General features: G+C 31.1%; 3 protein-coding genes across 5 annotated transcripts in view; 1 reads left to right on the plus strand and 2 right to left on the minus strand.

Moving 5' to 3' along the window:
• The window catches only part of LOC130449878 (adenylate cyclase type 6), a 70,971-nt gene that overhangs the window by 14,197 nt on the left and 43,017 nt on the right, over nt 1–13,757 (plus strand). The gene's annotated exons all lie outside the window — the stretch shown is intronic.
• On the minus strand, nt 40–6,993 carry LOC130449884 (uncharacterized). Of its 3 annotated transcripts, none has more exons than XM_056787937.1 (8): nt 6,912–6,949; nt 5,508–5,829; nt 3,090–3,363; nt 2,804–2,881; nt 1,682–1,757; nt 1,566–1,616; nt 590–868; nt 40–522 (listed from the first exon to the last, which is right to left on the minus strand). In XM_056787937.1, exons 1-8 carry the CDS (start codon nt 6,921–6,923, stop codon nt 268–270), a joined length of 1,347 nt encoding a protein of 448 aa, XP_056643915.1. In that variant the 5' UTR covers nt 6,924–6,949; the 3' UTR covers nt 40–267. The 3 variants fall into 3 exon arrangements, with proteins under 3 accessions (XP_056643915.1, XP_056643917.1, XP_056643916.1); XM_056787938.1 differs by having other exon boundaries at nt 123–522; nt 5,508–5,840; nt 6,912–6,993; XM_056787939.1 differs by lacking the exon at nt 1,566–1,616 and having other exon boundaries at nt 41–522; nt 6,912–6,985.
• On the minus strand, nt 8,798–13,693 carry LOC130449885 (venom acid phosphatase Acph-1-like). The gene is made up of 6 exons (XM_056787940.1): nt 13,347–13,693; nt 11,642–11,746; nt 11,335–11,574; nt 9,314–9,620; nt 9,052–9,260; nt 8,798–8,975 (listed from the first exon to the last, which is right to left on the minus strand). The coding sequence occupies exons 1-6, from the start codon at nt 13,461–13,463 to the stop codon at nt 8,838–8,840; spliced, it is 1,116 nt and encodes a 371-aa protein (XP_056643918.1). The 5' UTR covers nt 13,464–13,693; the 3' UTR covers nt 8,798–8,837.

Here is a 13,757-nt window from a genome sequence, read left to right on the forward strand (position 1 = left end):
ATATAAATGTTTAAGTAGGGAAAGAAATAAAACGAAATTAAATTCTATAAAATTATATTAGAAAATGTGATTTATTGTATACTAACCAACTTAAAGGTTTAGCACCAATCTATATTGTTGAAATTTAAATGTAGTTTTTTTAACTATATAATAGATAATTCCTTCTTCCCATATATCACATGACCAGTGTTTACACTAAGATAAATTAATTATGAATTAAATTTTATTTATGTCTTAATTGAGTTAAATTTGTTTTTTACTATATATTTATACGGAGGTTATCAAATTAGGTACGTAACTATTTAAAAACATATTCGTCGAAAATTTTTCATCACTAAAGCCGTGATCGTTCTCCAGTGAATCCTCGCTGGATTTCGTCATCATATATTCTAAGAATCTCCGTTGTTGTTCTTTCATCGTCATCATTTCTTCTTCTTCTAATACTTCGATCAAAGCTTCTTCTATAGTTTTCGTTACTAGAATTTCTACAATACTCTTCACTTCAGAACTCAAATCAAAAAGCTGAAAAAATTTATATACATATATTTAAAAATATATATTAATTGAACATATATTTAAATCTACTTACATCAGTAGGACGTACTTGAACCTGAACATCATTCACTTTCAAATCTTTTGGTTTATCTATGGCGTAATCTTGCGTGTCAGTTTGAGTACTAGCGTCAGAAATACTCTTGTTTGTTAACGATTGTTGTAATTCGCTCAGTTCTAATAATTTCTGTTGTAAATGAACCGGAACGGCATAAAGAGCTTGTACTTGTTGTTTAGGATGTTTTGCATGTTGATTTATCGCCTTTTTCCTTGCTATATATCTTCTTTTAGCCTGCTCGACTCGGTGCTGGTCAACCTAAATAGTAAACAATCGTTTATTCAGACATTTATATTTTTATAATTAACCAACATCCCAATATAGAATCGCTAACGAAATTATCGACTCCAAATAATCCTCCGTTCAATTACAATCGATGGATAGTTGATATATTTTCGTTTCTGCGAATCACAGAACTGTACGTTGTGTCATACGAAACTCTGTGGTATTTGTTCCACAATCAATTCTCAACCAGTAGTGTAAAGACAATTCTAAACATTCTTAGAAATACATTCTCGTTTCTGCGGATCACAGATCTGTACATTATGTTCTACGAAACTCTGTGGTATTTTTGTACGCGTTCCACAATCAATTCTAAGCATTCTAGGAAATATATTTTCGTTTCTTAGAACCATAGGAATGTATATTATATTAAACGAAACTCTATGGTATTTGTTCGGAAACGTTCCAGAGTCAATTCCGAACAAGTACTGAAACAATTCTAAGCATTCTAAGAATAAATGTGGTTGTTCCATAGAATTCTGTGTTTTGAATATATTTCTGTGAACATTCGATTAGATATTGAAGCGTCTATTCTAAAAATGGCTATTTCTGCGATTTCGGCTTGTAAAAATTTTAAAATTTATAATTTGCCGAGGCTTTAGCAAGCAAAATAAAAAGAGGCTGTGATTAAATAGCGTATTAAGTTGAAGGAAACATGATGATTGCAACATACCTCATCGCATGATAGAAGTTTAGCAAATGCGAAATTGGGATTCCATTTGGGCTGCCAAATATTATGATATACATATATTACAAGAGTTTAATACGTTTTTTTTTTCAAATACATACCTGATTTTCCGTTCTGGTAGCGTCGTTTTCTTTCAATTTTTTCTTGTCTAATGGCGGATGAGGTTTTATAGTTTCTCTAAAAAATATATTTATCAAGATATAACGAAAAAAGTGAAGAAGTTCGAAATGCCTTTTTACTAGTAGTGGTATGTTGAAATTAGGTGTAAATAATTCACCCTTAGAAGGGAGGATAAAGATTGAATAGATAATGTTTAAATGAACTCAAGCTACCCGCGACCAAGGTCAACAAGCGTAATAAAAAAATCCCTGACATTATTCATAACACGCGATGTTTTTAAAACATACGAATTACGTTGAAACAACCCTTTTTACACATATAAAAACAATTTATTTACACGAAATCCGCAGAATAAATATTTCGACAGTAATCCTTATAACAATTAACCGAATCTGCTTATTCTCAGATCATTTTTTTTTTTGAAGCGGAACGTTTACGGCAGCAGATCAAAGACAATCAATCGTGATTGAATGTTGAAAATAAATTGTCATAAATTATGAATTTTCACTAGTACTGTTACTTATATTTCACTGCCCTCTGTATATGGTTAGTTCGCCTTACTTATGTTACGGACTCGTCCACGACATGGACCGTGAAGCCGGCACTGTTCGATTATATCGATAAAATCTAAAATTTGGTGGATTCGCCGAGTACAAATTTCCGAACAATTGCAAAGGAGAAAATTTCTTAAAAAGACTTTTTGTTTGTTTGTTTGTTTACGGCGCCACATTTAAATAAGCGATTTAAAAACTGCAATAGTTCATATGAATCCATTATAACAATAAATTGATTTGTTTTGTGGATAAAATACAATGAATAGATAATTTCAAATTATTTTTAAACAAATAACTGAATATATTTCAAATTTGGAATCTTTATGTACTAAATAACTAAATTTAATATATTTTTGATTAATGACGTATTCGTAGTATATCGATTTCACGCTTTATTCAGGGTTAACAAATTGATTTTAACCTCGTGGACGATGACCTACAGTAACCTGAAAATTATCATCATGCAGATATTTACCATACCGGTTTTTTTTTCTTCTAAAAGCTGAGAAACTGCGTTTTAAATATCCCGAATAATTAATGATGTTTTACCTTAAATTTTCGTTTTGTTTTTTGATTCCCACGACGGTCCCAACCAATTTGGCAGCCGCGCACGCTGCTGCTTCACATCTGCGAATAAAAATTTGTTTTTATGCCCGAATCTAATTAAAAACATAATTAAACGTTGTTGTCATATTTTTTTTTTCTAGTTTACTTTGTTAACAGAGCACAAAAGTGGGCTGGAGTAGAAATCCAAGTGGTTTAAAAATCTAATTGGGGTTTCGAAAGGGACGATTTGATTCTTATCCTATACATTTATATAAAAAAAATCAACTACCTGTTTTGATGGACAGTCCTAGGAGGAGTCCTGCTCAAAATTCTCGGTTGACTGGAAAAAGCGTAAAGTTTCTTCATTTCCTTTGGATTTTTTTTCACGATTTTCGTTTCATCGATTTTCATACCGATAAGATTTGCTATCTCAGGCGGCGGTTCTAGAAATTGCCCTTTTTTCACAGTTGTCACAAAGGGTTTCTTCGATGTTGGTGGATCGGTATTATTAGAAAATTTTTGTTGTTTCGCCTCAAATTTTTGCAGCCTCTTCAATTTCGAATCTAAAAATAATGAAAAAGAAAAATAATACTAAATAACTTCACCTCTATATAATTATAAATGAAGGTAATTTATTTTCAATTAAGTTGAAAATTAATATTTTTAACTCTGAATACGTTTGCAAATATAATTTTTGAAAATTGTAAACGCTACAATATTAGTTTGAACAAAGTCTTCATTTCAAACTGATATAGATGTAAACTTGATTCGATTCGTAGAATAAAAATCGAATTTTTACAAAAGCTTCTTTACCTAACGAATATACGATTTGTTTCGATTACTGAGAGTAGTTTAAATGTACTTATAAATAAGAATTGTAGTTCAAAACAACTGTACATTGTCTACATACGAAACTCTATGGCATTAGTTCGAAAACGTTCCAAAGTCAATTCGAAAACAGTCCTGTAACTATTCTAAGAATTCTTAGAAATATATTTTCGTTTCTGCGAATCACAGAACTGTATATTATATTATAGGAAACTCTGTGGTGTTTGTTCGAAAACGTTCCAGAGTCAATGCAATGTTAGTTTGAACAAAGTCTTCATTTCAAACTGATATAGATGTAAACTTGATTCGATTTGTAGAATAAAAATCGAATTTTTACAAAAGCTTCTTTACCTAACGAATATACGATTTGTTTCGATTACTGAGAGTAGTTCAAATGTACTTATAAATAAGAATTGTAGTTCAAAACAACTGTACTTTGTCTACATACGAAACTCTATGGCATTAGTTCGAAAACGTTCCAAAGTCAATTCGAAAACAGTCCTGTAACTATTCTAAGAATTCTTAGAAATATATTTTCGTTTCTGCGAATCACAGAACTGTATATTATATTATAGGAAACTCTGTGGTGTTTGTTCGAAAACGTTCCAGAGTCAATGCAATGTTAGTTTGAACAAAGTCTTCATTTCAAACTGATATAGATGTAAACTTGATTCGATTTGTAGAATAAAAATCGAATTTTTACAAAAGCTTCTTTACCTAACGAATATACGATTTGTTTCGATTACTGAGAGTAGTTCAAATGTACTTATAAATAAGAATTGTAGTTCAAAACAACTGTACTTTGTCTACATACGAAACTCTATGGCATTAGTTCGAAAACGTTCCAAAGTCAATTCGAAAACAGTCCTGTAACTATTCTAAGAATTCTTAGAAATATATTTTCGTTTCTGCGAATCACAGAACTGTATATTATATTATAGGAAACTCTGTGGTGTTTGTTCGAAAACGTTCCAGAGTCAATGCAATGTTAGTTTGAACAAAGTCTTCATTTCAAACTGATATAGATGTAAACTTGATTCGATTTGTAGAATAAAAATCGAATTTTTACAAAAGCTTCTTTACCTAACGAATATACGATTTGTTTCGATTACTGAGAGTAGTTCAAATGTACTTATAAATAAGAATTGTAGTTCAAAACAACTGTACTTTGTCTACATACGAAACTCTATGGCATTAGTTCGAAAACGTTCCAAAGTCAATTCGAAAACAGTCCTGTAACTATTCTAAGAATTCTTAGAAATATATTTTCGTTTCTGCGAATCACAGAACTGTATATTATATTATAGGAAACTCTGTGGTGTTTGTTCGAAAACGTTCCAGAGTCAATGCAATGTTAGTTTGAACAAAGTCTTCATTTCAAACTGATATAGATGTAAACTTGATTCGATTTGTAGAATAAAAATCGAATTTTTACAAAAGCTTCTTTACCTAACGAATATACGATTTGTTTCGATTACTGAGAGTAGTTCAAATGTACTTATAAATAAGAATTGTAGTTCAAAACAACTGTACATTGTCTACATACGAAACTCTATGGCATTAGTTCGAAAACGTTCCAAAGTCAATTCGAAAACAGTCCTGTAACTATTCTAAGAATTCTTAGAAACATATTTTCGTTTCTGCGAATCACAGAACTGTATATTATATTATAGGAAACTCTGTGGTGTTTGTTCGGAAACGTTCCAGAGTCAATGCAATGTTAGTCTGAACAAAGTCTTCATTTCAAACTGATTTAGATGTAAACATTGTCGAACGCTTTTCAGAGGTGTGCAAATAAATTAAATCTAATCGCTGTAAATAGGCTAAAATCGAGGCGAAAACTGAGAATGTGGAAAAAATAGAGTTTTCTTGTACTAACCTAACGTTTTGGTAAACGCATCCGTATCTAGCTCATTTTTAAGACCTTCTAGATTAATTTGATCGGCGCTGTTGTTATGGCATAAATTCCCGTGTGATTTAGTAATACTCCTTTTAATTTCATCGTTGTTTTCTTCGAGTTTATTATTGTTTATTCTTCTAGTCGGATGGACGATTACGTTAGGTTTGGATTTTTGAACGTCTTGATCGAACGCTTTCAAAATCGGTTGGCCGACCACTGCTATAGGAAAATTATCTTGATTGATTATTTGGAAAGCGGTTTCTTCTTCTTCTCGGTCACCGGGAACGGGAGGCATCTTCTGCTAAAAGGAAACTATCACAGGAAATTAGTTTTCGAATATGGTTAAGGTTGAAAAAGAAACTGATCATTATTGAATCTGTTTTTGAACTTCCGATGGTTCATAATCCTTATTACATCATTTTTTCACTTTTAAATCGCTTGTACCACTTTTGAACCGTTTTTATTGAGATATTTCAACATTTCGTAGGCTTCTTGGGCATATTTAATAACCCGAAATGAAAAATAACAAAAAATAAAAATGATTTAGTCAATAAACGTCGATAATTCAAATGATAGACAAACAACAATAAAGTTTTTTTTTTTAAATATATTTGTAAAAGTAAAATTTTTAACTGGCGCAGTCAGTAGGATTCGTGCGGTAAAAAACTCGACCAAGCATCTCAATACCTGCGTTTCTACGAGCGACAGGACTTCAGAACACTGAAGATTTTTGAGAAACCAGAGAAGTAAAGAAATAAGAAAAGAGAAATATGAAGTTTTCATTCTTAAAACTAAAAATTAATTTAGTTCATTCGCTTGTAAAATTGAAAATTGCGTTTTTTTGTAACAATAAAGTTTTTTTTAAGATTTTCAAAAGTAAAATCTCTAATTTGACATTTGTTTTTCTCAAATATTAACACGTCGTAAACTAGATTTCTGTGAAAGATAATTGTCCGAAATTTTCTTAAAAATAGTCGTACATAATTTCCTTTCATGAATAAAAGAACGCGCATAAATTTGCGGATTTATTCACCCCGAGATTTCACATATTGACATTGAATAGTTGAAGGTCAGTTTTTTTCCCATTTAACAATTTTATGATTAATGTTTTCGATCCACGTTTTCGCTTTTTCATCCACTAGACCTGTAAATTTCAAAATGTCTACGTGATTCAATTTTCATTTTTATTTCTAGTTAATTCATCATATAAGTATAACTTTTTAAAAGTTTGATAACCTGAATAGATAGTCGGGTTATTTTAATGTGCTGGAAAAAAATTTATAATCTACGATAAAAAAAAACCGTTATATTTTTCAAAAAATTCTCTAACGCTTTTTAATTATATTTGTGATATACGCCTAAGTGAGATTTAATTATACTTACAGTTAATTTCATACAAAAACCGGTTAGAAAATTGAGAAAATAACCAGTAACGTAGCACTAGTATTAAATCGACTGACCATTGTCCACTTTTTGGGGTTAGTAACTGTGACCCGGCGCATGCCTCCCAAGAAAAACTTCCGTCGTGTTTCTCCAAACTGTGTGGCTATTTCCATTTCAGGTTATTGATTATTTTTCAGTTTGTGTCACGGGATAATCTAGCAATTGATAATTTCACATATTTTTTTAATGTTACTAAACACCTGTCGTCAGCTTTTTGTTTTAAATATCAAATAAACGAAAAGAAACTTTGTTTATACACTGAAAAAACAGTAAACGCTTCAAGTTTTATAACGATATTTTTGTATATTAATACATCTAAATGTTAATTTATCTTGACTTGAAGATTTCAGTTTTTTCAAGTTTCTACAAAAACCGTTAATTTGAGATATATGCATTTACTAACGAAGTCCCCTTGATTTAAAGCGTAGAATCCAATGGTGAAGAAAAAAATAGGGGTTGCCATTTGAAAAAATTAAGTTTTCGAAGTTTTTAGATAGCGTAATTCGACACCATTTTCTGAACACCCTATATAAATTTTTTTACTGATTTCGAAAGCTCTAGATGTTATTAGTCCAAAATCTCAAAAATATTAGACCTGACATACTTAAACTTGGAAATATAATTTTTTTAGTGGAGGGATGCGTGTGTCAAAAAATTTCGAAAATGTGAAATAATTAAAAAACTGTCGACCTTAGGCATACTATGCTTTATATAAAGTTATATTGAAATTTCACGTAGATTCCAAAAATTTAATAAAAACCATAGCATTTCGTTGAAAATAACGAAGTTTGGGTCCATTTCCGGTATAACCGGAAGTTTCAGAAGACTGAAATTATTTTAGCTGAAACGAGAATTTCGGAAAACCCATGCAAGCAAATTTTCAGAAAACTAGTCACAATATTTTCCCATACACAAATCGATTTAGCTCGTCGTGAAGAACCCTGTACACCAATTGCCAAAATAACTTTTGATAGCTTTCCGAGTCTTTTCTCTTTAATTTTTTCCCGTAGTAATGTCGAATAGTAATCTCCAATTATTTTTCTACCCTTATCCGAAAAATCAATCAGGATTACTCCATGGCAATCCCAAAAAACTGAAGCAAGAACTTTTTCAGCAAATTTTTGGACACTAAACTTCTTAGGTCTTGGAGAACCAGAGTGTCGCCGTTCCATCGATCGTTGCTTTGTTTCTGAATCGTAGAAATGTACCCAAGTCTCATCCATAGTAACAGTTCGGTTCAAGAAGTCTACATCGTTTTCAAATCGAGCTTTTGGTCAACATTCAAACATTTGGGTATCCATTTTGTAGGAATTTTTCTCTTGTTCAGATTGACGTGAACTATATAATGAACGCGTTCCTATGAAATAATCAGTGATTCAGATATGCGTTTTAGTCCAATTCGACGTTCTAATAAAATCATGTCATGAACTGCAACGATATTTTCGGGGACTGACACAGAAACTGGCCGCCTTCCCGATCGGTCATCATCTTCAATGGAAAATTTACCTCTTTTGAAGCTTGCAGTCCAATTTTTCGCCGAAGGACATTGATCACCAAGGGTATTAGGCATATCTTCGTAAATCTGCTTACCTCTTAACCCTTTTAAATACAGACGGTAGACATCTTTTTATTTATTGCGTAACTCTGGTTTACTTTTTTGACGTCAAACTTTACACTTACACTTCTAATAAGTTATTGTTCGTTGCTATGGTAACAATATATTCTAGATATCAAGAAAGATTATCAAAAAAACAAACAATGGAGTAGTGGTTCCCAAAGGATAAGGGAAAAGCTGGAACATGGATGTATGGAATAAGATCTTCAGCGATAGGAAAATTTTTTATTGATATTTATAATATAACCGTATTATTGATAACAAATATCTTGCGATGAAGGTAGATACTCTTCGAATATTCGTTCGAATTGATCCAAAGGACAAAATTCGTCGCAGCTAGGTATCTTCATAAGACGCAGGCCGCGGTTGTCGCGGTTGTTGTAATACAACTAAAAAAATAATAAATCGTTTATAGATTCAGGTTTATCGAAAAAAAAAAAAAAGGTGAAGAATCAATCGGATTACCTTAATTCCAACGACACCTCTGATCCTATGAACCTCAAAAATTAAATACGAACCGTAATTTGGTACGTGCGGTTCGAAAATATTCAGCAATATCTGCATCTCGGCTACGTTATTTTCGTGCGCCGAATATAAATAAATTTTCACGCCGTGTTTTTCGTTATTTTTCGCGATCTGTTTTGTGTCTTGTATAATTTTCTTCAAGTGAAAACCTTAAAGAAGAATTATTGAATATATAGGGTGAAATTTCGTACAAAGTTATCACCTTCGGCTAGAGCTAACATTTCCGTTGTGGCCGTATCTACGAAATATTGTTTAATCGCGAAATCCGTTACTATTTTCGGCCACACGTAATTCGTCCATCTTGGTAATTTCTGACCGAATTCTTCTTCGGTGGATAAACCGAAATATAAATTGTAAACGTCGTTGTAAGTGGTTACATTCAATCCGCTGTTTTTAGATATATAATCGAATATCGGTTTTTGATTATTGAATTCTTCACGCCATTTTCTGGTAGCCACTAATTCGTTGTATTTTTTCTTATAACTCGGACAATTTATACCCATGAGGACCTGTAGATATAAAATACGCAGATTCATACGTCAGTTCATCAAATTACGCGAAAGAAATAATTACGGGAAGGAAATTTAAAAGGATAGACGCATTGTTATATTAAAACAGATGATAAGAAAACTTATTAATCAATTAAATAATTAGTTATTATCTAAAAAGTCAACGACTAATTATAATATTATATCAATTAGTTGTACCTAACCTCAAATCCCCGATAGGAGACTATTCCTCGGGAAGTTGTATAACAAATAAATTTATTGAAATTTTTTTCGCATTAATTCTATTAATTAATTAATCTAAATTTACATCAAGCTGAAAATTAGTAAAATTGTTTAAAATACAATTGAAAAAGGTCGAAAAAATGAGTTTTTCCCGATTTTCAGCGAAACGGTGAGTTTTATCATAAAAATACTCTTAACAAAAATTGTAGATCATAAAATTATCTACAAAAAATGTTCCTATACTTTTTTATCTACGAGTCATCGTTTCTGAGTTATAATGATTCAAAAATTCAATTCAATATATTTTCAGCAGTAAACTTTTTCTTACAAAATTGAAACAAACCGAGACTTGTTGTGAGTATTTGTAAAAAATTTCTGTTTACTGATTGGAACTGTCATAAGTTCATCAAATAAATTATCAATTGACGAAGATGTTATTAAAGCCGTTAAATACGACGTTATAACTTTTACAACATTTTGAATCGTTATATCTCAGAAACGGCGACTCGTAGGAAAAAAAATATTGATACGTTTTTTGTAGATAATTTTATGATCTACAATTTTTGTCTTAAGTATTTTTATCATAAAACTCACCGTTTCGCTGAAATTCGCGAAAAACTCATTTTATTAGAGGTCAAAGGTAAAAAAAATAAGTTTTTCACGATTATCAGCGAAACGGTGATTTTATCATAAAAATACTTTAGTCAAAAGTTGTAGATCATAAAATTATCTACAAAAAACGTATCAATACTTTTTTTCCTACAAGCCACTGTTTCTGAGATATAATGAATCAAAATGTAAAAGTTTTTAATCGTTTCACTTTTTACGACTTTTTGAATCGTTATATCTCAGAAACGGAGGCTCGTGGAAAAAAAAGGATTGATAAGTTTTTTGTAGATAATTTTATGATTTACAATTTTTGTCAGAGGTATTTTTATGATGAAACTCCCTGCTTCGCTGATAATCGCGAAAAACTCATTTTTTTTTACCTTTGACCTTTAATAAAATTTTTTCCGTACACGAAAATGATAGAGAACATTCAAATTTTATTTTCAATTGTATTTTAAACAATTTTACCGATTTTCAGCTTGACAGGAATTTATGTAGCTCCATTTTTATTTTTTAGTATAATTTGACCGGACTATTATTAAAATTTACTTTTGCTTGAAGTGTAGATAGACACAGGAAGAATTCGAATCAATTTCGAGGTTTTATTGAATTTGTCTTATGGAAGGTCGATTATTTTTCCAAAAACTCCAAAATTAGAATAAATAAATCCGGAGTGACTACTATACCACAATACGTGAACAAAGGAATATTCAAAATGTTTGAAAAAAAAACGCGTAACAAGCCGAATGGCATGTTACAAAGTGGTATGGTTCTGGCTGTTCCGGATATGATGTGATAAGAAACGTTTTTCAAATCTTTCTAATAATCGTAAAAAAAGTTCGATCAAATGAAAACAAAATACGAATGAAATTCTCCAACGTACTGGATCCCTATCGTCTGGATAGTAGTTTTGAGGTACTGGTTGCCAAGGAAGTAAGAAATTCCATACTTCTTGATCGACAGGTGGAAATAAACCTGCTAAAACCAGTTGCAGCGATGCTTTCGTTCGATTTCTATTGGTCGAAACGGCGTCTACTATTTTGGGATAGTAAACTTGCCCTAAAAATTCGTTATATCTTCTGCGCAAATCTCGACCGAGTTCGTATTCTTTGTTTTTTCCAGCCTAAAATATAGTTAAAAAATGCAGATGTTTTAATTTAGTTAATATGTAGATATTTGCGTAAGCTCACGTTTGTTAATTGTCCTCTGCCAATTGGGAAATAAGTGTAATTATAATAAGGATCCTTTGGATATGATTCAGTCAATTCTGCCGTTCTATTACCATGTCGAAAGATCTGAAACAAAAATTCACAAGCCGTCAACTTTATTTTTAATCAAATACATCGTATTAACTATAATCCTTAATGTATAAAAGCTTTAAATCATCTAAAAATGTAGTAACTCAAAATATCCTAGGATTTGAAAACTACGCCATCTGAAATTTGTTCATTCTTTATTCATTTACATACCGAAAGTTGCGTTTCGAGTGTTCCGTGTAGCGAAAGTGACAGTTCCGTACTGCCAAACACTTGCTGACAGTTGACAGTTTCAGTTCGATGATTTTGCATAACCTTAAATTGCCAACGGAATACTTTCGATTCTATCACATATTTCATCTACATCCAATCCAATAAATATTAATAATTATCATTTACTTTGAACATTACATTGTTCAATAAATAAAATGTTTATGATTCTCTATTATTTATTTTCTTTCCTCAGTATAATTGAAAAATTTTTGGATCTTATGCGTCATATAAAAAATGTTGTGTACGCCGCAGTTTAAATACTACTTTGTAGCACTTTCAGTCAGTGGCATACAAATAACTATTCCGGACAATTGAAGTCTTTAGAAATATTTTTATTTACCAATAACGAGATTCACAGTCAAATCGTAAAAGTTCGCAAAAAGTAATAAACAAACAACATGTCGTCGTCACATGTAGCGAAATGGCGTCGTCGTTTCCAACCAAATAATACCGGTTGAATCATTACGTCACTGAATTACAACAAATTACATCCTATGAGATAAAAGTTACGGTAAATAATTTGGAGTTTTATCGGCCAAAGCGAGGTTAGGTTTGAAAGCTGGAATGACATCCCAAACATACCAGATTCGGTATCTAGTGACTAATTACTGTTTTCGAGGACTTTTAAACAGTGATATGAAAATAGATTTGTCGTTTGCTTTTTAATTATCATTTATCTTTCCTTGAAATTTCGTACTCGAACTCCCCGTATAATATTACGTAATTAATCAGGATTTAAGTCCCGACACGTTTTCCGCGTTTGGGAATCATGAGATTTTTGGGTATTTAATTTTATCGGGGATTTGAATCGAGTTTCAAGACATGTTTGTTTACTTAAGTTTGCGTCAGATATTACCAGACGTTAAATTAATTTTCCTGGCGCATTCGCCAAATATTACGATAAATTCGTCATCATCTATTCCATATATGTGTGTCATTAAGTTTTGAAGACGAATATTAATTAACGCATGACTATTAATTTAAATAAATAATTCAGACAATATAAATCATAAGGTTTTATCACAGATTATTTAATCCCTAGACCTTGAGACGAAAATTCGTAACTTCTTCGCATCGGAATACACGTGTTTTATTCGTGGATCCTTTTTTATCATCGGAACTGTTAGAACATCGTAGAAAAACTTTTCTTTTTATATTATTCAGTAGTCAAATATTTGAATCAAACTACTAAAAACTGCACTATCTGATATACGTTTTGATAATCACGTTAACGTCTTCAGAGACCGAAGGTAAGCTGTTGACCTTCGGTTTCAAACCGCGCGTCACGCAATATCCAAGAGTGGTTATTTCAAAATATAAATCTTATATCGTATTTCGGAAATGATAAAAATGAAAATATACTTACAACATGCGTTAAAATGACGGTAGAATCGGCTTCATCTCTGTTTCTATGATACGATTGGTGAAATGCGTAAATTTCGTTGAAACAAATAAAAAAAATAAAATTGAGAAAAATTGACATTTTAGTCAATTAAAACCGATACGACTAGCTGCGGTTTTCGTAATGAATTTATTCAGTAAACTTTATAAAGATTTTATTTTAAAATTATTAGTACAGTGAACGAATCTAAGAAAAAAAAATGTTTCACCTATTTATTTATATTATCACAATATAAGTATGCAACAAACTGTTTTTAATTGTTCTGCTACGAATATTTTGAAATACTAAAGTGAGATACGAACAAAAAAGCCAATTATAAAAAAATTCAACCTACTTATCGCTTTTAACATTTGACGTAGATAATAATATATACTA

Source organism: Diorhabda sublineata, chromosome 10, assembly GCF_026230105.1.
Source record: "Diorhabda sublineata isolate icDioSubl1.1 chromosome 10, icDioSubl1.1, whole genome shotgun sequence".
NCBI classification, from domain to species: domain Eukaryota; kingdom Metazoa; phylum Arthropoda; class Insecta; order Coleoptera; family Chrysomelidae; genus Diorhabda; species Diorhabda sublineata.

Coding starts and splice junctions, on each gene's coding strand:
- LOC130449885 (XM_056787940.1), bottom strand. CDS start 13,463: ATGTCAATTTTTCTCAATTTTATTTTTTTTATTTGTTTCAACGAAATT. Junction 11,747..13,346: donor CCGTCATTTTAACGCATGTT/GTAAGTATATTT, acceptor TTTTTGTTTCAG/ATCTTTCGACATGGTAATAG. Junction 9,621..11,334: donor ATCCAGACGATAGGGATCCA/GTACGTTGGAGA, acceptor TTATATCTACAG/GTCCTCATGGGTATAAATTG.
- LOC130449884 (XM_056787937.1), bottom strand. Junction 3,364..5,507: donor TGCGTTTACCAAAACGTTAG/GTTAGTACAAGA, acceptor CATTATTTTTAG/ATTCGAAATTGAAGAGGCTG. Junction 523..589: donor TTCAAGTACGTCCTACTGAT/GTAAGTAGATTT, acceptor AAATTTTTTCAG/CTTTTTGATTTGAGTTCTGA.